General features: G+C 49.1%; 1 protein-coding gene across 1 annotated transcript; it reads left to right on the top strand.

Moving 5' to 3' along the window:
- The first annotated feature begins 488 nt into the window (after nt 1-488).
- Nucleotides 489-22,021, top strand: ppl (periplakin). The gene is made up of 22 exons (XM_056407628.1): nt 489-733; nt 3,844-3,943; nt 4,014-4,168; nt 4,404-4,524; nt 6,093-6,218; nt 6,324-6,365; nt 6,930-7,091; nt 7,166-7,273; nt 7,824-7,919; nt 7,997-8,119; nt 8,207-8,353; nt 9,239-9,390; nt 9,471-9,580; nt 9,662-9,819; nt 10,300-10,478; nt 12,008-12,146; nt 13,852-14,045; nt 14,126-14,276; nt 14,390-14,473; nt 14,576-14,692; nt 18,765-18,857; nt 18,942-22,021. Exons 1-22 carry the CDS (start codon nt 684-686, stop codon nt 21,612-21,614), a joined length of 5,280 nt encoding a protein of 1,759 aa, XP_056263603.1. The 5' UTR covers nt 489-683; the 3' UTR covers nt 21,615-22,021.

Below are 22,021 nucleotides of genomic sequence, written 5' to 3'. Positions count from 1 at the left end.
CTTCAGAGTGAAGTGAAGACACATTGTCAGTCTGACTGGTTTATCCAGTGTAGAGCATGCTGCCACACCCCCAGCTACACACACACACACACTCACACACACACACACACCGAAGGACTTCATAGATGTTCATAGTTGATCCGTAGTGAATAATAAGAGGCATAACGTCCTGACAACATGCACTGTGCAATAGTTCATCTGCATGTTACACTACAAACACACACACACACTCACACACACACTCTCACACACACACTCACACTCTCACGCACACACACACACACACTCACACACACACACACTCACTACAGACACTCACACGTTTGTCCTCAACAAAAATGTGTTGCAACGCCCTGTTTTACATAGTTTGGCCTTTGTGTGGGTGCGTGTGTGTGTGTGGATGCGTGCGTGTGTCTCCCTCTCTGGAGGCGGGTCCGGGGCAGGAGGCCCCGCCCCTCCCCGGCTGTCTGACAGGTACCAGGCGGCGGGGTGTGAGTCTTACCGTGTTGCCGTGTGGAGGCGACAGTCTGTGCGAGCGGAGCTGCTGACACACACACACACACACACACACACACACACACACACACGCTCACACACGAGCAGAGGACCACTCACAGCCGAGGCTCACCTGCGCTGCTCGGGTTGTTTTCTCTCTGGAAGCCGCTGACAGGTGACCCGCCACCATGTTCAAGAAGAAGTCCAGGAGCACCGCCATCACGCAGCCGACCGCCAGGTGAGTCATAGCGGGGGGGGGGCCTTTGCGGCGGGGCTCCGGAGGCTCCACGGGGGTCTGGAAGTGCTGCGCGTACACACTGTATCTCATGAAGTACTTCATGTACTTCATGTACTTGGCCTCATGTGTGGTTCCACAGCGTGGTCTTCAATGAAAGGAGCCTGTTGAGTTCTGTAACTCTCTCCTGTCTCTGGTCACCATGTGGTGTTGATTCACTAAAGACCCGCGTTACACCCCCCGCGGTGACGTCACCTCTTCTGCTGAGGACCGTCGAGGTGTGTATTCTGAAGTGTCCTTTCTGCAGCACCACTTCAGGTCATATCACCACTCAGATGTCACTTGTGTCAGAGTCGTGGTGCGTTCAGGGCCGGGCGGGTATTGCATCATGTGTGCTTTAACTCCAGGAGGGTGCGGCAGAGTGGTAATAACTGGTTTGATAAGTATTCAGATGTCCTGCTCTCGGGGACAGCCTCTCCCTCTGCAGTCATGCAGCGAGCCCTCGGTCTCCATTAGTCGCCTCACAGACACCCCATGGAGCCCTCGGCCATGGTGGGTGTGAGGAGGCCGGAGCAGAGGGGTGGTGCTCCGCTTCACCTGCTGCGGCTCCTCCGAGCTTCGCTCTCGGGTATCTGTGAGCTTCAAGTCCGAGCACGAGACGTGAAGATTGCTGGTTGTCCACCGCCGACGACGACGACGAGGCGTTCGTGAGCTTGTTTAGGCCTGTTGGTTTCTCCTCGGAGGCGGTTGGGGAAGAGAAAGTAGGAGACAGGCCGCAAGGAGGCACAATGCTTCCTTTCCTTGTTCAAACATGGATTATTCTTTGAGCCCTAGGTCCTGGATGACGTCCTCCTGGCTCTCACTCGTCTCCTTGTTGTCCTCCACGCTCGTAGCTCCAGGTGTTTCTCATCTTCTCCTCCACACCTTCTTTTCCTCTCCGGGTGGAAATGGATACTCTGTGAATTTTCTGTTCCGCCTCGGAGCTGTAATACAGCCACAGCACAAAGACAACCTCAAAGAGACACAACAACCACAAAGAGACACAAACAACCTCAAAGAGACACAAACAACCACAAAGAGACACATAGCCACCTCAAAGAGACACAACAACCACAAAGAGACAAACAACCTCAAAGAGACACAAACAACCTCAAAGAGACACAACAACCACAAAGAGACACAAACAACCTCAAAGAGACACAACAACCACAAAGAGACACAAATAACCTCAAAGAGACACAACAACCACAAAGAGACACATAGCCACCCCAAAGAGACACAAACAACCTCAAAGAGACACAACAATCACAAAGAGACACATAGCCACCTCAAAGAGACACACAGCGACCTCAAAGAGACACAAACAACCACAAAGAGACACATAGTGACCTCAAAGAGACACACAACAACCACAAAGAGACACATAGTGACCTCAAAGAGACAAACAACAACCTCAAAGAGACACACAACGACCACAAAGAGACACATAGTGACCGCAAAGAGACACACAGCGACCTCAAAGAGACACACAGCGACCTCAAAGAGACACATAGTGACCTCAAAGAGACACACGGCCACCTCAAAGAGACACACAGCGACGTCAAAGAGACACACAACGACCTCAAAGAGACACATAGTGACCTCAAAGAGACAAACAACAACCTCAAAGAGACACACAACAACCACAAAGAGACACATAGTGACCTCAAAGAGACAAACAACAACCTCAAAGAGACACACAACAACCACAAAGAGACACATAGTGACCTCAGAGACAAACAACAACCTCAAAGAGACACACAACAACCACAAAGAGACACATAGTGACCTCAAAGAGACAAACAACAACCTCAAAGAGACACACAACAACCACAAAGAGACACATAGTGACCTCAGAGACAAACAACAACCTCAAAGAGACACACAACAACCACAAAGAGACACATAGTGACCTCAAAGAGACACACATTGACCTCAAAGAGACACACAGCGACCTCAAAGAGACACACAGTGACCTCAAAGAGACACACATTGACCTCAAAGAGACACACAGCGACCTCAAAGAGACACACAGCGACGTCAAAGAGACACAACGACCTCAAAGAGACACACAACGACCTCAAAGAGACACACAACGACCTCAAAGAGACAAACAACAACCTCAAAGAGACACACAACAACCACAAAGAGACACATAGTGACCTCAAAGAGACAAACAACAACCTCAAAGAGACACACAACAACCACAAAGAGACACATAGTGACCTCAAAGAGACAAACAACAACCACAAAGAGACACATAGTGACCTCAAAGAGACACACATTGACCTCAAAGAGACACACAGCGACCTCAAAGAGACACACAGCGACCTCAAAGAGACACATAGTGACCTCAAAGAGACACAAACAACGTCAGTCACAAACAACCTCAAAGAGACACACAGCGACCATAAAGTGAAAAACAACAACTACAAAGAGAGACAGAACAACCTCAAAGAGACAAACGACCTCAAAGACACAGGGCCCCCAGCAGGGCCCCCTGCCTGTGACCTCGTGAGGCTCTCTGCAGCACACGCCCTCTATGACGTTCCCTGTGGGAACATCTGAGATGAGTTCCCCGAGCCTCTGGTCCCAGACCAGCAGAACCTCTCAAAGCGGTGAGCGGTGTCAGCCTGTGAGGCCCGGGAGTGGAGCCGGCCTGCCGGTGCTGAGTCCAGACGCTCTGAGTGACCTGTGACCTGTGACCTGTGGTGTGAGGCTGCTCTCCGACGGTGGGACAGCGTAACGCTCAGAAGGCCACGGCTCGGGAAGATTTCATCTGCTTTGAAAGCACGAATGTTTCTAATATCCTGTTGAAACCAGCGCTGTGACGGCAACGCCCCTGTGTGTGTGTGTGTGTGTGTGTGTGTGCGTGCGTGCGTGTGTGTGTGTGAGTGTGTGTTGGATGGTGTTTGCTTATGTTTTGACTTGATGTGGAACATCGATGTCATAATGCATCGCTCCAGCCCTCATGAGGACACGGGCCTCTGGGACGTGGTCTGGTCCCCGTGTTGACTGACAGACGGTCATAGACGTGCACACGGTGCTAAAGAAGGAACTCCTCTCCTCTCCAGCGCTCCGTCCACTGAGCTGAGCTCTCTGATCGACAAGCTGCAGAAGAATGCTGACAAGGTGGAGAAGTTCAGTTACGACATCGAGCAGAACCTCAACAAGGTGTGTGTGATGACACGGGGACACGGACACAGGTGAAGAAACACAGCTGAACTCCTGTGTGTGCCTGCAGGATGTGAGTAAGATCAACGAGGGGAAGCAGCCTCTGTACCAGGATGACACCAACAAGAGGATCCTCAGCTCTCTGGAGCTGCTCAGCGGCCTGGACGAGGACGCCGTCAACGCCAAGCGCCTGCAGCACCCGCAGGCCGAGATGATCGAGAAGGAGTGAGTAGAGCTGCACGATGAAGGGCTATACGTCATATACATACACACGTATATATCAATACGTACTGACCTGTCCAGAAGAGGTCATGCATGCACTCAAGGGGCTCAGCGGTTCATAGCAGAGGGGACATTAGAACACACTCTACTGTAAAGGCATCACTATTGGATGTGCTTAATGATCCATTGCAGTGCAGGTTGTGTATCTGATAACTTACATGGCTGATTGTGTGCTCAGCATGAGGCAGCTACGTGAGAAGGTGCTGAAGCTGAAAGAGGACCATGACCGCATCTACCACCTGACCCGCACCGAGGGGAAGCCCAGCATCAACTGGGGCAACATGATGGACGAGAAGCTGGTAGGAAGCATATCAGCACACTCACACACTGGGGACCTGACTTATAGATCACACTCACACACTGGGGACCTGACTTATAGATCACACTCACACACTGGGGACCTGACTTATAGATCACATTCACAAACTGGGGACCTGACTTCAAGATCACACTCAAACACTGGGGACCTGACTTATAGTTCACACTCAAACACTGGGGACCTGACTTATAGATCACACTCACACACTGGGGACCTGACTTATAGATCACACTCACACACTGGGGACCTGACTTATAGATCACACTCACACACTGGGGACCTGACTTCAAGATCACACTCACACACTGGGGACCTGACTTATAGATCACACTCACACACTGGGGACCTGACTTATAGATCACACTCACACACTGGGGACCTGACTTATAGATCACACTCACACACTGGGGACCTGACTTATAGATCACACTCAAACACTGGGGACCTGACTTATAGATCACACTCACACACTGGGGACCTGACTTCAAGATCACACTCACACACTGGGGACCTGACTTATAGATCACACTCACACCCTGGGGACCTGACTTATAGATCACACTCACACACTGGGGACCTGACTTATAGATCACACTCACACACTGGGGACCTGACTTCAAGATCACACTCACACACTGGGGACCTGACTTATAGATCACACTCACACACTGGGGACCTGACTTATAGATCACACTTACACACTGGGGACCTGACTTCAAGATCACACTCACACACTGGGGACCTGACTTATAGATCACACTCAAACACTGGGGACCTGACTTATAGATTACACTCACACACTGGGGCCCTGACTTATAGATCACACTCACACACTGGGGACCTGACTTCAAGATCACACTCACACACTGGGGCCCTGACTTATCACACTCACACACTGGGACCTGACTTCAAGATCACACTCACACACTGGGGCCCTGACTTATCACACTCACACACTGGGGACCTGACTTCAAGATCACACTCACACACTGGGGCCCTGACTTATCACACTCACACACTGGGGACCTGACTTATAGATCACACTCAAACACTGGGGACCTGACTTATAGATTACACTCACACACTGGGGCCCTGACTTATAGATCACACTCACACACTGGGGACCTGACTTCAAGATCACACTCACACACTGGGGACCTGACTTCAAGATCACACTCACACACTGGGGCCCTGACTTATAGATCACACTCACACACTGGGGACCTGACTTCAAGATCACACTCACACACTGGGGACCTGACTTCAAGATCACACTCACACACTGGGGCCCTGACTTATCACACTCACACACTGGGGACCTGACTTCAAGATCACACTCACACACTGGGGCCCTGACTTATCACACTCACACACTGGGGACCTGACTTCAAGATCACACTCACACACTGGGGCCCTGACTTATCACACTCACACACTGGGGACCTGACTTCAAGATCACCCTGGAGGCGGTAGCTCGTCCACTCTGAGCTACATAGACTGTCACCGTGTGGAGGACCTGAATGTGTTGTTGTTGTTGTCTCTCCCCAGGACAACCTGAACAACAAGGGCTTCGGCCAGGACCTTCCCTCAGTGGAGAACGAGGTGGAGGAACACAACATCTTCCACAGCGAGGTGGAGGCTCTGGCTCCTCACATCTCCTCCGGCGGAGACAAGGTACCCACAGGAAGCCAGAAGGAGCCGTGGTCCGGTGGAGGTGTTTCCTCACACTGATGTGTGAATGCGTCACATGACCCTCGTGTTGTTCGTCTCGCCCTGCAGGAATACATCAGCGGCCTCCAGTCGAAGTACGCCAAGCTCCTGGTAATGAACGCCACGCCCACCTTCCCTCTCTGTGTGTACATGTCGTTCATCAGCTGGAGGCTGGTCCTCCAGAAAGACCCCCCCCCCCCCCCTCTGGAGCCGTCTTCAAACACACCGTCCGCTTCATAGGAACCCCGAGGGCTGCTGAGTGTATCTAGATATATGTATATATAGATGCATGTTCCTCCATCACATGAGTGTGTATGTGTGATCACACTGAGAAGGATCCCCAACAAACACACCTTTTGAGTTTCAGCTGTTTCAGGAAGTGAAGCTTCATGTTTGTGATCAGCGGGCCGGGGTGTGACTGCTCCCAGCTGCAGGAGAGCAAATGTTTGCATGAATTTTAATAGTTTTCATTCTAAACGTCGTAGAGTACACAGCTGGGGCCGAGGAGCGCTCTACAAGTGTATCGCAGGACGCTCTACAAACTAAACCACATGGCTTCAAAGACTTTGAAAACCAGTTTACTTATGTTGTGAGATATTTATGCACACACATGTACTAGCTTAAAACAACAGCTCATCACGTGTGTGTGTGTGTGTGTGTGTGTGTGTGTGTTAGGCCAGCTCCAGCGCTCGTCAGCGCAACCTGCTGAGCCTGAGGAACTACATGCAGAGCTGCACCAATGAGCTGTACTGGATGGACCAGCAGGCGGAGGAGAGGATCAACTACGACTGGAGCGACACCAACCTGGACTACCCGGCCCGCCAGAGGCAGTACGAGGTACCGGAGCAGAACGAACACACGGCGTGAACACACGAGGGCCACGGGGCACTCAGCACCTCTGTCCTCCACAGAACTTCATCAGCAAATGTCTGGAGTCCAAAGAAGCCACCGTCACCAAGCTGAACGAGGACGGGGAGAAGCTGATCGTGGCCGAGCACCCGGGGAAGAACGTCATCGAGGTACAGCTCACGAAGAGCAGTTCTGACTGCACCGGGGGTCTGTGGAGGGAGGGGCTACCAGGCAAGAGGGCACCTCATGGGAGGGGCTACTATGCAAGGGGCATCTAATGGGAGGGGCTAGCATGCAAGGGGCATCTAATGGGAGGGGCTAACATGCAAGGGGCCACCTAATGGGAGGGGCTACCAGGCAAGAGGCCACCTAATGGGAGGGGATACTATGCAAGGGGCATCTAATGGGAGGGGTTAACATGCAAGGGGCCACCTAATGGGAGGGGCTACCAGGCAAGAGGGCACCTAATGGGAGGGGATAACATGCAAGGGGCCACCTCATGGGAGGAGCTAGCTAACATTCACACAGCCATGTGGGGTGAAGTGTCCTGTCCAAGGACACGTCGACATGGACTAACTGAGCCGGGGAGCGAACCCCCGATCCTCTGATTGAGCCTCAGTACTAAGGCTCAGATGGTGCCATGAGGCCTCTAGTCCTCTAGGCCTCTAGTCCTCAGCTGACGTGTGCGTTGAGTACAAAGTGAGTGTGTTGCTGTTGCAGGCTCACATGGAGGCCGTGCACGCGGACTGGAAGGAGTACCTGAACCTGCTCATCTGTGAGGAGAACCACCTCAAGCACATGGACGAGTACCACAAGGTCAGACACCGGGCCATGGGACCGCACACACGGCTTCAAACAGCTGTAGCTGACTGTGTGTGTGTGTGTGTGTGTAGTTCCAGAAGGAGGCGCGTGACACTCAAGACCTGCTGAAGCGGATGGACACGGACCTGAACCAGAAGTACAACCCAGAGTTCAAAGACATGTACCAGATGGAGGGCCTGATAACGGATCTGGACGTGAGTGTTGTTCACCCTGAGCGGCTGTAGCACTGACTCCCTCTGCAGTGCGTCAACATGTGTGTGTGTGTGTGTGTGTGTGTGTAGGACCAAGCCAAGGCCGTGGACCACTTTGATGAGCGGGTTAAGACCATCCAGAAGCGCAGCCTGCAGGTTTTGCCCCTGAAGTACCGCCGTGAGACGCCCCCGAAGCAGGTCCCCGTGGAGGCCCTGTGCGAGTTCGACACCGACGAGGTGTGTGAAGCTGTTATCACTTTATTCATGGTGAAGTCATGTTGCCATGGTGTAGTCATGTTGTAGCCATGGTGAAGTCATGGTGTAGTCATGGTGTTGTCATGTTGTAGTCATGGTGTAGTCATGGTGTAGTCATGTTGTTGTCATGGTGTAGTTATGTTGTTGTCATGTAGTCATGGTGAAGTCATGTTGTAGTTGTGGTGTAGTCATGGTGTAGTCGTGGTGTTGTCGTGGTGGTGGTGTTCTGGTGTAGTCATGTTGTCATGGTGTAGTCATGTTGTAGTCATGTAGTCATGGTGTAGTCATCTTGTTGTCATGTAGTCATGTTGTAGTCATGGTGTAGTCATGTTGTCATGCTGTAGTCATGTTGTAGTCATGGTGTAGTTATGTTGTTGTCGTGGTGTAGTCGTGTTGTTGTGGTGTTGTCATGGTGTAGTCGTGGTGTAGTTGTGGTGTAGTCGTGGTGTTGTCGTGGTGTAGTCGTGGTGTAGTCGTGGTGTAGTCGTGGTGTTGTCATGGTGTTGTCGTGGTGTAGTCGTGGTGTTGTTGTGGTGTTGTGGTGGTGTCGTGGTGTTGTCGTGGTGTAGTCGTGGTGTAGTCGTGGTGTAGTCGTGGTGTTGTCGTGGTGTTGTCGTGGTGTAGTCGTGGTGTTGTTGTGGTGTAGTCGTGGTGTTGTTGTGGTGTAGTCGTGGTGTAGTCGTGGTGTAGTCGTGGTGTAGTCGTAGTGTTGTTGTGGTGTAGTCGTGGTGTTGTTGTGGTGTTGTTGTGGTGTAGTCGTGGTGTAGTCGTGGTGTAGTCGTAGTGTTGTTGTGGTGTTGTCGTGGTGTAGTCGTGGTGCATTCAGGGTGCAGTGGATGACAGATTGCCCCTGTTGGGTGTGTTCAGGGTCAGATCCTGCGTGGGGAACGGTACACTCTGCTGCGGAACAACGTGGCCAAGTGGGACGTGAAGGACGCAGCCGGACATCAGTTCACCGCTCCGGCCGTGTGCTTCATGATCCCCCCCACCGCCCCCGAGGCGCTGGCCGTCTCCGACAGGTGAGTGTGTGACATGTCCGAGAGAGACGCCACCGGGAGACACGTGTGCAGCTTCACCATGTGTGTGTGTGTGTGTGCAGCCTGGCCAAGCAGCAGAACGGCGTCAAGCAGAAGATGGCGAGCAGCGCGGCAACGCTGCAGAAACGCTTCGCCGAGCTGAAGAAGGAGAGCGGCACCGGCACCGCCACAGGTACGGGACGCGGAGCTGTGGGGCCAGGAGGCCTGCGCTGCCCCCGGTGGTGAGATACTGAACTTGTGTGGCGTGTCTCAGACAAACAGGAGCAGCAGTGCCGCCAGCTGATGGCCGGCCTGGACAAGGTGGTCGGTGACCTGGACAAACAGGAGAAGGGCATCTACGCTCGAGTGCGCCCCCCGCTGGAGCAGAGCAGGCCACTGCAGGACAGCGCCGACCGGCTGCAGGACATGAAGGTACCCACAGCTCCCAGAGGACGACAGAGGACTACGGTACCACAGGACTCAGATTACTACAGAGTATTACAGGACTCGAAGAACTACAGAGTACTACAGTACTACAGGACTCAGAGGACTACAGAGTACTACAGGACTCGGAGTACTACAGAGTACTACAGGACTCAGAGTACTACGGTACTACAGGACTCAGAGTACTACGGTACTACAGGACTCAGAGTATGACAGTACTACAGGACTCAGAGTACTACGGTACTACAGGACTCAGAGTACGACGGTACCACAGGACTCAGAGGACTACACTTTCAATCAAACTATTGTCTCTAATTCATTTGTGTCATGTACACACCGAGATTTCACCAAATGTTTGGTCATGGAAATTTAGTTTACGGTCCTGGAAACCCATTGGTCAGCATATGTATGAGCCGTGTACTTCAGGACTACAGCAGAGTCCTCACGCCCGCCGCTCCCTCCCTCCAGGACATTGCTGCTGCCGTCGGTAAGATCGAGCCAGAGAAGTCGTCCAAAGTGCAGGAGGCGAAGAGCTTCTTGGTGTCCAACCCGACATGTGCCAGCACCCCCCAGCTGCACGGCAAGGTGGACGAGGCCAACAACAAGTACACCAAGATCGAGCAGCTGCTGCAGAGCTCGCAGGAGAAGTACGTCTCCTCTTCTGTGGGCCAGTCCATTCTGAGTGTTATTAGTAGTATGGTTTATTATGCGTTTGTATATCACTCTGTAGAGGCTCAGTTGTATTTATGACTGTTTATGTCATCTCAATGTTCTACACATCTAGTACACTGATCTAGATTTTGATGGCTGCCATCCACAGCCATCAAACAGCCATCAGCAGGAACCCGGAGTCGTTCTACTGCTCTCTTTAAAGCCTCCAGAGTCCATTCACAAGAAACTGATTTTCACTTTTGCAAAACAGAAATGTAAACATGCAAACCCCACTTCAAAAAAGGAATTTTAATAAACCAACACTGACTCAGTTGAGCTCACATTATTCATAAACTTATGGATGAGCTTATGTTGCCACTTGATTGCTTTTTTCTAACAGCTTTCTTAAAGGGTACCTGTAGTGCAAAACAACAACGTGCTACATCCATTCGGCGCATCAAATAAATCATATTTACCCCGCCGCTATTGTCAACAAGTCACGCATAGCCCGAGGATTTACATTTCTTTGTCAACATTCCGAGTCCGTGAACGCTTCAGGGCGCAGCCATTTTGCTAGTTATTTACTCATGTCAAAGCTAACTATGACGTTGAGTCGTTGAAAGGAATTCAGCCAATCCGGAGTATGCAGGCAAATGTTAGGCCTCTCGCTTATGGGAGAATAAAGGTGAATATATTCAGAATATTAGTAATAATCACACCAACTCTGGTGATCGCAAATTAGCCTACATGAAACAACTGGCAAACTTACCGATTTGACAGTTCTCCCTCGGGTGCAGGCCCCCGAACATGTCGGCCGATCATTGCATCAATGAAAGACATCTCCAGCGCTGGCTTATGCGCGATGTAGCTCTCAAGCTCACGCTTTTGTGTGAAGCAGATGAGGTCTAATGACACTATATCATCGGACATAAGTTCGTGTTCTTTACAACAAATGCACTCTATGTCTGTTTTCTGTGGCACACATTTCCCACAACTGCACCAAACGTCCGCCGACTTGCGTGCACGGTCCGCACGGTGAAGCATCTGGACCGGCGGTCCTTCGGCATCAACTTCATCAGAATCATCGCTATCATCGCTGTCACAATTCACTAAATGGGGATAGTCTGCTTTTAAAGGTTCAAACAAGTATCCAGTTGCTGAATCAGACAATCTTTCATCGTCCATATTATCAATCTCTCAGCATTTGTTTGCGAGCGCTCGACGTTGTTTATATTGGTATCTGAACACATCCGCTGTGGCTGGCTGTCGATCTCTCAACGATTTGACGTCACACCACCCGCGACATATTCAAGCTCCAGTGCAATGTCGCATGTCGGAGTTGAGGACTTTGAACAGCCTAAACTACGTATTGTTATTGAATACTGGACCGTCAGTGCATGAATAACCTTTAGAAACACATTATCTTTTGATCTGGCTACATATTCGCTTTCACTACAGGTACCCTTTAATGGATTCATTATTCTACTATATCCAATTATACTCACAACACAACGTTACCCTTTAGACTGAAGAATGCCAACCAGCTGGAGACGTCCCTCCAGAATGGAAAGACCTTATTGTCCACCTACGAGAACAAGCTGGCCCGGGAGGAGGTGGCTCCCTCTGACATCACCTCAATCGAGAAGACACAGCGGGAACTTGCAGTAGGAAGCCTCTTCATTCTTATCAAACATTACAAAGGCTTAACACGTGCACACTGGTCAATGAAACGCTTAAGATACGATATTATTATTATGTTATCACCAGTACGCAACAACGAGTAGGTCAGCAGGTCCTCATTTCCTTTGTGTATCCTAAGATGGATCCTGCATTAGATGGTTGTGTGACACCTGATGAAGAGATTGAAATTCATCCTTAAGAAGAGAGAAAAGGAGAGAGGTGCTCAGTGTATCCTAAACGTCCATAAGGAGAGAGGAGAGGAGAGAGGAGCTCAGTGTATCCTAAACGTCCATAAGGAGAGAGGAGAGGAGAGAGGAGCTCAGTGTATCCTAAACGTCCATAAGGAGAGAGGAGAGGAGAGAAGAGCTCAGTGTATCCTAAACGTCCATAAGGAGAGGAGAGAGGAGCTCAGTGTATCCTAAGCGTCCATAAGGAGAGAGGAGCTCAGTGTATCCTAAACGTCCATAAGGAGAGAGGAGAGGAGAGAGGAGCTCAGTGTATCCTAAACGTCCATAAGCAGAGAGGAGAGGAGAGAGGAGCTCAGTGTATCCTAACCATCCATAAGGAGAGAGGAGAGAGGAGAGAGGAGCTCAGTGTATCCTAAGCGTCCATAAGGAGAGAGGAGAGAGGAGCTCAGTGTATCCTAAACGTCCATAAGGAGAGAGGAGCTCAGTGTATCCTAAGCGTCCATAAGGAGAGAGGAGAGGAGAGGAGCTCAGTGTATCCTAAACGTCCATAAGGAGAGAGGAGAGGAGAGAGGAGCTCAGTGTATCCTAAACGTCCATAAGGAGAGAGGAGAGGAGAGAGGAGCTCAGTGTATCCTAAACGTCCATAAGGAGAGAGGAGAGGAGAGAGGAGCTCAGTGTATCCTAAGCGTCCATAAGGAGAGAGGAGAGAGGAGCTCAGTGTATCCTAAACGTCCATAAGGAGAGGAAGGAGAGGAGCTCAGTGTATCCTAAACGTCCATAAGGAGAGAGGAGAGGAGAGAGGTGCTCAGTGTATCCTAAACGTCCATAAGGAGAGAGGAGAGGAGAGAGGAGCTCAGTGTATCCTAAACGTCCTTAAGGAGAGAGGAGAGAGAGAGGAGCTCAGTGTATCCTAAGCGTCCATAAGGAGAGAGGAGAGGAGCTCAGTGTATCCTAAACGTCCATAAGGAGAGAGGAGAGGAGCTCAGTGTATCCTAAGCGTCCTTAAGGAGAGAGGAGAGGAGAGGAGCTCAGTGTATCCTAAGCGTCCATAAGGAGAGAGGAGAGAGGAGCTCAGTGTATCCTAAACGTCCATAAGGAGAGAGGAGAGAGGAGCTCAGTGTATCCTAAACATCCATAAGGAGAGAGGAGAGGAGAGAGGAGCTCACTGTATCCTAAGCGTCCATCAGGAGAGAGGAGAGAGGAGCTCAGTGTCTCCTAAACGTCCATAAGGAGAGAGGAGAGAGGAGCTCAGTGTCTCCTAAGCGTCCATAAGGAGAGAGGAGAGAGGAGCTCAGTGTCTCCTAAGCGTCCATAAGGAGAGAGGAGAGAGGAGCTCAGTGTATCCTAAGCGTCCATAAGGAGAGAGGAGCTCAGTGTATCCTCAGCGTCCCCCTCAGCCTCTCAGCCTCCAGCAGCATCTCTAGGTCTAGACCAGGTGAACCTGGTTCTAAACCTATTCTTTCCAGTGTGTGTTTAATGAGTCTGCCTTGTCACCATGTAGGATACTGCCTCCGACCTGAGGTCCAAGAGGTCCGTTATCGCTGAGACGGAGCAGAACCTGCGCTCGGCCAGAAGCAGCTGCGACAACATGGCCACCAAGTTCCAAGAGCACTGCCCCGACATCGAGAGGCAGGAGGGAGACGTCCAGAAGCTCAACAAGCGCTTCAATAACCTCAACAGGCAGACCGACACCAGGTAAGAGGGCCTGAAATCCTGAGCCACCTTATGGACCGGTATACAGGAGGCGTATCAGGATCTCCTTTGCTGTGTTGCAGGTCTCAAAGCTTGCAGAGAGCCAAGATGTCGTACAACAATTACCGCAAAGACTACGACAACCTGAACAACTGGCTGTCCCGCGTCCCAAACTACGAGCCCCGTGACACCGATGACACGAGACAAGTGGAGACCAAGCTGAAGAATCAGAGGGTGAGTGATGAGCGGCCGGGCGATCCACACTGGGACACGCGTATCTACTGGCGGAGGCCAACAGTGGAGCTGGAGAACCACTCAAGACAAGTTCTCTGTTTTCTTCCTTGCAGAACTTGCTCTCTGATATCGCAAGAAAGGAGTCTGACCTGAACAACGTGTCCAAAAACGCCCAGCTCTACCAACATGCTGTTAAAGTAGGATATTCATTGATCTCTTCAGCCACATCACAACCTTCAATTGGCTGGAATGATATAAGATGATGGTTTGATGAATGGTTCACTGGTTCTACTTTGTAGGACTACGAGAATGAAACTGAGAAGTTCAGATCCATCCTTGACCTTGAAGATGGCCTCGTCCCTCAGACATACAAGAGGAACAGACTGGAGTCGCCTGCACAGATCGTCAAAGCAGAGGTAAGCTCTCATGACATGGCACCGTCGATTGAGTCACACATGACAAGTAAACAGTAGAAATATACAACCTCTCTCTGTCTTCTGCCTCCCTTCTCTCTATGACCTCCCACTGGTCCTACGTTACGTAAAACTAGCTTTGTCTCAGCATAGATTAGTCCTTACAACCATGAACACACATGTAAAGGGGTACCCAGACTTTTAGTCCCTTGTCTGAATCATTCTCCCAGGGTACCTCATCTTTCTATCACGCATTCCAAGTTTATAACACAACCTTTCTATTGAAGATATAAGGTAACTCCGGTGACATCATTCAATTCAATTCAATTCAGTTTATTTGTATAGCCCAATTTCACAAATTACAAATTTGTCTCGGAGTGCTTTACAATCTGTACACATAGACATCCCTGCCCCAAAACCTCACATCGGACCAGGAAAAACTCCCAAATAACCCTTCAGGGGGAAAAAAAGGGAAGAAACCTGGAGGAGAGCAACAGAGGAGGATCCCTCTCCTAGGATGGACAGATGCAATAGATGTAATGTGTACAGAAGGACAGATTTAGAGTTAAAATACATTCAATGAATATGACAGAGTGTATGAATAGTTCATAGTAGGCATATTCCACGATGGAGACCTCCACGATCCATCAGGCAGATGGCGGTGGGGAGGAGGAGGGCGGAGTCTCAACAGGACAGTGGCGTAGTCATGAGCAGGAATTCCACGACCCAGACGATCCATCAGGCAGATAGGATCTATGCCGTCTCATAGGGTCCGATGACCCCATGAGACGTAAAGTCAAAAGGACTTCCGGGAGAAAGCAGAGTTAGTAACGTGTGATTGAGAGATGAAAATTCATCCTTAAGGAGAGAAAAAGAGGAGATAGGTACTCAGTGCATCCTAAAACGTCCCCGGCAGCTATAAGCCTATAGCAGCATATCAAGGGGCTGGACCAGGGCAAACCTGATTCAGCCCTAACTATAAGCTCTGTCAAAGAGGAAAGTCTTAAGTCTACTCTTAAACGAGGTGACTGTGTCTGCCTCCCGGACTGAAATTGGAAGCTGGTTCCATAAAAGAGGAGCTTGATAACTAAAGGCTCTGGCTCCCATTCTACTTTGCAAGACTCTAGGAACTACAAGTAGTCCCGCATTTAGTGAGCGTAGCTCTCTAGTGGGGCAATATGGTACGACAAGCTCCTTAAGATATGATGGAGCATCACCAATCAAGGCTTTGTAGGTTAAGAGAAGAATTTTAAAAGTGATTCTTGATTTTACTGGGAGCCAGTGCAGAGCAGCTAGTGCAGGAGTGATGTGATCTCTTTTCTTAGTTTTAGTGAGAACACGAGCTGCAGCATTCTGGATCAACTGGAGGGACCTAAGAGATTTATTAGAGCAGCCTGCTAATAAGGAGTTGCAGTAATCCAGTCTCAAGTAACGAACGTGAACCAATTTTTCTGCATCTTTTGAGACAAGATGTGCCTGATTTTTGAAATATTACGTAGATGACTGAATGCACTCCTTGAGACCTGCTCTACGTGGGAGTTAACGGACAAGTCCCCTCCTAAGATTACGCCAAGATCCTTTACAGTGGTGTTGGATGCCAGGGCAATGCCGTCTACAGAATCCACATCACCAGATAATTGATCTCTGAGGTGCTCAGGGCCGATTAAAATTACTTGGTTTTGTCTGAGTTTAACATCAAGAAGTTGCAGGTCATCCATGTTTTTATGTCTTTAAGACATGCTTGAATTTTACAGAGTTGGTTGCTCTCCTCTGGTTTTATCGATAAATATAGTTGAGTGTCATCTGCATAACAATGAAAGTTTATGGAGTGTTTCCTGATAATATTGCCCAAAGGAAGCATGTATAAGGTAAATAAAATTGGTCCAAGCACAGAACCTTGTGGAACTCCGTGATTAACGTTGGTGGTTATCGAGGCGTCATCGTTTACAAATACAAACTGAGATCGATCTGATAAATAGGATTTAAACCAAATTAGTGCCGTGCCTGAAATGCCAATCGACTGCTCCAGTCTCTGTAACAGGATGTCATGGTCAATGGTGTCGAATGCAGCACTAAGGTCTAACAAGACCAGGACAGAGAGGAGTCCTTTATCTGCTGCCATTAAGAGGTCATTTGTAATTTTCACCAGTGCCGTCTCGGTGCTGTGGTGTTTTCTAAATCCTGATTGAAATTTCTCAAATAAACTATTATGATGTAGAAAGTCGCACAACTGATTTGCGACCACTTTCTCAAGGATCTTGGAGAGGAAGGGGAGGTTAGAGATCGGTCTGTAGTTAGCCAATACCTCTGGATCCAGAGTGGGCTTCTTCAGGAGAGGTTTAATAACAGCCACCTTGAAGGAGTGTGGTACGTGGCCTGTTAGCAGAGACACATTGATAATATCTAATAGAGAGCCGCCAATTAAAGGCAAAACGTCTTTAAGCAGCCTCGTCGGGATGGGGTCCAAGAGACAGGTAGACGTGTTCGAAGTAGAAACCGTTGAAAATAATTGGTCACGGTTGATGGGAGAAAATCCCTCCAAATATATACCAGGGCATACAGCGGTTTCCAAGGCCATTCCACTTGAGGACAGATTGGCACTGGTTATGGGCAAGAGATTATTAATCTTGTCCCTAATAGTTAAAATCTTTTCATTAAAGAAGTTCATAAAGTCATTACCACTAAGGTTTATAGGAATGCTCGGCTCCACAGAGCTGTGACTCTCTGTCAGCCTGGCTACAGTGCTGAAGAGAAACCTGGGGTTGTATTTATCTTTTCTATTATTGATGAGTAATAGGCTGCTCTGGCATTACGGAGGGCCTTCTTATATGTTTTAAGACTATCTCGCCAAACTAAGCGGGATTCTTCGAGATTAGTTGAACGCCATATGCGTTCAAGCTTTCGTGACGATTGCTTCAGTTTGCGGGTCTGAGGGTTATACCAGGAGCAAACCTCCTCTTCCTCACTGTCTTCTTCTTCAGAGGGGCTATCGAGTCCAGTGTCATTCTCAGAGAGCCTATGGCACTGTCAACAAGATGATCAATCTGGGACGGACTAAAGTTAGACCAGGAGTCCTCTGTTATATTGAGACGTGGTATCGAATCAAATACAGAAGGAATCGCTTCTTTAAATTTAGCTACAGCACTATCAGTTAGACATCTAGTGTAGAAACTTTTGACTAACGGAGTACACTCCGTAGTATAAATTCAAAAGTTATGAGGTTGTGGTCTGACAGAAGAGGATTCTGTGGGAAGACGTTCAAATGCTCAATGTCAACGCCATAAGTAAGAACAAGATCAAGCGTGTGGCCAAAGCTGTGAGTGGGTTTCTGTACTCTCTGACAGAAGCCAATCGAGTCCAACAAGGAGATGAATGCAGCACTAAGGCAATCATTATCAACATCCACATGGATATTAAAATCTCCAACAATAATAACTTTATCGGTTTTAAGAACCAAACTTGATATAAATTCTGAGAATTCAGATATAAACTCTGAATATGGACCTGGTGGCGGTACAGAATCACAAATCGAATTGGCTGTAGTGTTTTCCAGGTTGGATGTGAAAGACTAAGAACAAGGCTTTCAAATGAGGTGTAGTGTAATTTTGGTTGAGGATTAATTAATAGGCTCGATTCAAAGATGGCTGCTACTCCACCTCCTCGACCGGTGCCTCGAGGAATGTGAGTATTAATATGACTTGGAGGAGTCGATTCATTCAGGCAGACATATTCTTCATGGCTCAGCCAGGTTTCAGTTAGGCAACATAAATCAATGTGATTATCTGATATTAAATCATTCAGTAACACAGCTTTAGATGACAGAGATCGAATATTTAGGAGACCACATTTAATAGACCTATTTTGTTGCACTGCTGAAATAATTGTGTTAACTTGTATAAGGTTATTGTGTACGACTCCTCTTCTGCTTACTTTTGATTTATTTAATTGAAGTGGCCGTGGGACAGACACATCAGGGTGTTTTCTTTAATGTACGTGTTAGCAGATAGTTTTCCCAAAAGGGTTTTGAACCTCTGAGGTAATCATGCTTTCCATGACATGTTGATGTCATTTATAGGAATCTGCTATTGAGGCAAAGTTTACCGAGGTGAATGCTGTGAACAAGCAACGGCTTCAGAATCTGGAGTTCGCCCAAAGTCTTCTCAACCAGGTGAAATATGTTCACATGATAATTATTATTCTTAGTAGCCGTAGTAGTAGTATTGTATTAATAATGATGATTTATCCTGAACAGCAACCTGAGATACCGTTAATCCAGTCTACAAATGTCAAGTCAGTCAATGCTGCTGCCCCAGGAGGAGAACCTTGGAGGGTCAAGAAGCAGCTGGACGATGAGGTCCAGAGGAGGGAGCAGCTAGAGAGAGAAATTGAGACTATCCAGTCCGACATCTATGTCCTTGAAGGACAGAAGCCCCAGGACACGATTGTCAAGAAGGAGCTGATCAAAAAGGTTGCTGACCCCCAGCTGGATGAAGAAGTCCATAAGGTCCAGCAGAAACTCTCAGAAGAGCGCCGCTCTACCCATGTCCTGGTGAATGACCTTGAGGTATTAAAGATAAAATTGCGTGGCCTGGAAACAGAGGTCAAAGAAGGGGCCCAGCAGTACACGGTCAAGGAGGTCTTGCGTATCGAAAGAGATCGTGATCAGGAGGATGAAATGCGCAAGCTTCGGGAAGAGCTGGATGAGCTCAGAAGGCAGAAGCTGATGAAAGACAATGAGCTGATTCAGATACACAAGCAGGTGACCCTCTTGGCTGAAGAGAAGAGCATAGAGCAGGAGGTGATCACTGAGGAGGAGGTGATCAAAGTCCAGAATGATCCCCAACTTGAAACCGAGTACCGAGTGCTGCTTGACCGCAAACAGAAGGAAACGGATGGCAGGAAGCAGCTCGAGGATGAACTGCAATTTCTTCAAGAGAAGCTCCGAAGGATGGAGAAGGAGAAGTCAATAGCCGAGGAGAAGATTTCCATCAAAGAGGTTCTGAAAGTAGAGAAAGATGTTATCTTTGAAAGGGAGGTGGAAAACCTCAGAAGGCAGTATGAAGACGAGAAATCCAAACGGAGATCATCACAGAGAGAAAAGGCTGACCTCCAAAGAAAAATTACCAGCCTCGAGGAGGAGAAGTCCAAGGTGGTTGTTCAGGAGAAGGTGCGGGAGATCGTCCGCCCAGACCCCAAAGCTGAGAACGAGGTGGCCAACCTCCGGCTTGAACTTGTAGAGCAACAGAGGCGCTTCCGGGATGCAGAGCTCCAGCTTAGATCACTGACGGAAGAGCATACCATGCTGAGGAACAGGGGACCTCAAGTGGAGATCAAAGAGACCATCAAAGAAGTCATCAAATACAAGACGGATCCACAGACCGAAAGAGAGCTTGAGCGACTTCGCAATGAGATCGTAGATAAAACTCACCTCACAGAGAAATCTGAGATGGAAATCCGCCAACTCCGTGATGAAATTGTAAGATGGAAGGACACCAAACCCCAAGTGCAGACTAAAGAGGTGGTCAATGAAGTGATGCGGTACAGAGAAGACCCCAAGACGAAGGAGGAAATTGAAACTCTCAAAAGGAAACTGGCTGATGAGCAACAGAAACGCCTTGACCTTGAGGGAGAACGCTCCGCCCAAGAAGAGAAGATCAGACTGAGGAAAATTGACTTGTCTCAGGTCCGCGAGAAGATTGTCCAGCAAGAAGTGGTAAAGCTGGAAGAAGACCCTCTCCTCAGATCCGAGTGCGACAGCTTCTCACAAAACATCAGCAATGAGCAGAAGCAAAAGGAGAGCCTGAAAAATGAGCTCTACCAACTGCAGAGGCAGAAGGCTGACCTTGATCTGCAACTGGAAGAACTGGAACGCGAGCGCAGGGCAAGGCGCGAAGCAGAACTGGAGATCCAAAGGCTTCGGGTCACACTTCACGAGCTGGAGCTCCGTGACAAGGAGAACCGGGAGAAGGTGACCGTCAAGCAGAAGGTCGTCCTGCAGCAAGATCCCCAACAGGAGAAGGAACACTCCATCATCAAACTACAGCTGGACGAAGAGAGGCACAAACGCACTTTGTTGGAGAAAGAGTTGAATATCCTCCATCAGCAGCAGCTCACCCTGGAGAAGATCGATGTGAAAGAAAGGGTTGTGCGCACCGAGAAAGTCCAAATTGAAAGGGACCCAGAGGCTGAGATTGATATTGAGAACCTAAAGAGGACTCTGGAAGAGGAGAAAAGGAGAAGGAGAGAGCTGGACCAGGAGCTGGCCAGCCTCACCTCAAGGTTCTCTGACATGGAGTTCTCAAACACAAAGTCTTCCAAGGAGCTGGACTACATCCGTGATGAGAGTGGCCGCATGCAGCAAGAGAACCAAAGGCTGCAAAATGAGATACGCAAGCTCCGGGCCGAGATCGACATCACCAGCAAAGAGACTCGGCTTATCACCGAGTCCGCACCGAGGGAGGAAGGAAAGAACCTGGAACTGAGGCTCGATTCGCTCCAGAAGGAACTAGCGGAGCTCAGGGGCATAACCAGCCAGAAGGATGTGGAGATCGAGGGTCTTCAAAAGAACCTGGTGGCCGTGAGAATGAAGAAGGAGCAGAGGGAGAGCCATCTGCGCCGCTCTATCGTGGTCATCGACCCCGATTCAGGCAAGGAGATGCGACCGGAGGAGGCCTACAAACTCGGGCTGATTGACTGGAAGATGTTCGTCAACCTCCAGAGCCAGGAGTGTGACTGGGAGGAGATTTCGGTGAAGGGCCCCAAAGGAGAATCCTCCGTTCTTCACGACAGGAAATCCGGGACCAAGTTCTCCATCGATGACGCGCTGCGCCTCGGCCACATCACTAACTACCAGCTGCAGCAGTACATAAACAAAGAGATATCCATCCAGGAGTTTGGCGTCTTGGTGTCAGGCAAGAACAAGTGAACTCAAACCTGATGAGGAAGATCATCTCTGATGTGTTTGATCTCTGGTGTTTACCAACCTCCTTTGTTTTACTGTTCTTCCACTCTGACTTTCATACTATGGTGACTTGGCATTACTGAAACGATGATTCCTAAATGTTCTATGTATTTATTCGCTTGTGCGTATTCAATGTTGTGGTTCTGGCATAATATATGGTTTGATATTAGTAATATTTCAGGAACGGTTTGCTCAGCCAAGCTTTAATTTCCAACTCTGGGTATGAGGGAAGAGGATATATATTTTTATATCTTTATTTGATATTTCCATTGAAACTCATATAACAGTTCAATTCATTTGTGTGGTTTTCCCAGGTTTAATGGAACTAGTGTGTGCTCTGTAATCTCCAATAAAAGACCAATCAAACTGGA

Source organism: Pseudoliparis swirei, chromosome 23 (genome assembly GCF_029220125.1).
Source record: "Pseudoliparis swirei isolate HS2019 ecotype Mariana Trench chromosome 23, NWPU_hadal_v1, whole genome shotgun sequence".
NCBI lineage: Eukaryota > Metazoa > Chordata > Actinopteri > Perciformes > Liparidae > Pseudoliparis > Pseudoliparis swirei.
This window is presented reverse-complemented; position numbering and strand designations above follow the sequence as displayed.

Bases quoted from the DNA above. Each gene is read 5' to 3' on its own strand.
- ppl (XM_056407628.1), top strand. From the start codon at position 684: ATGTTCAAGAAGAAGTCCAGGAGCACCGCCATCACGCAGCCGACCGCC. The intron at 734-3,843 runs GTGAGTCATAGC...TCTCCTCTCCAG, and splicing joins ATCACGCAGCCGACCGCCAG to CGCTCCGTCCACTGAGCTGA. The intron at 18,858-18,941 runs GTGAAATATGTT...TATCCTGAACAG, and splicing joins CCCAAAGTCTTCTCAACCAG to CAACCTGAGATACCGTTAAT.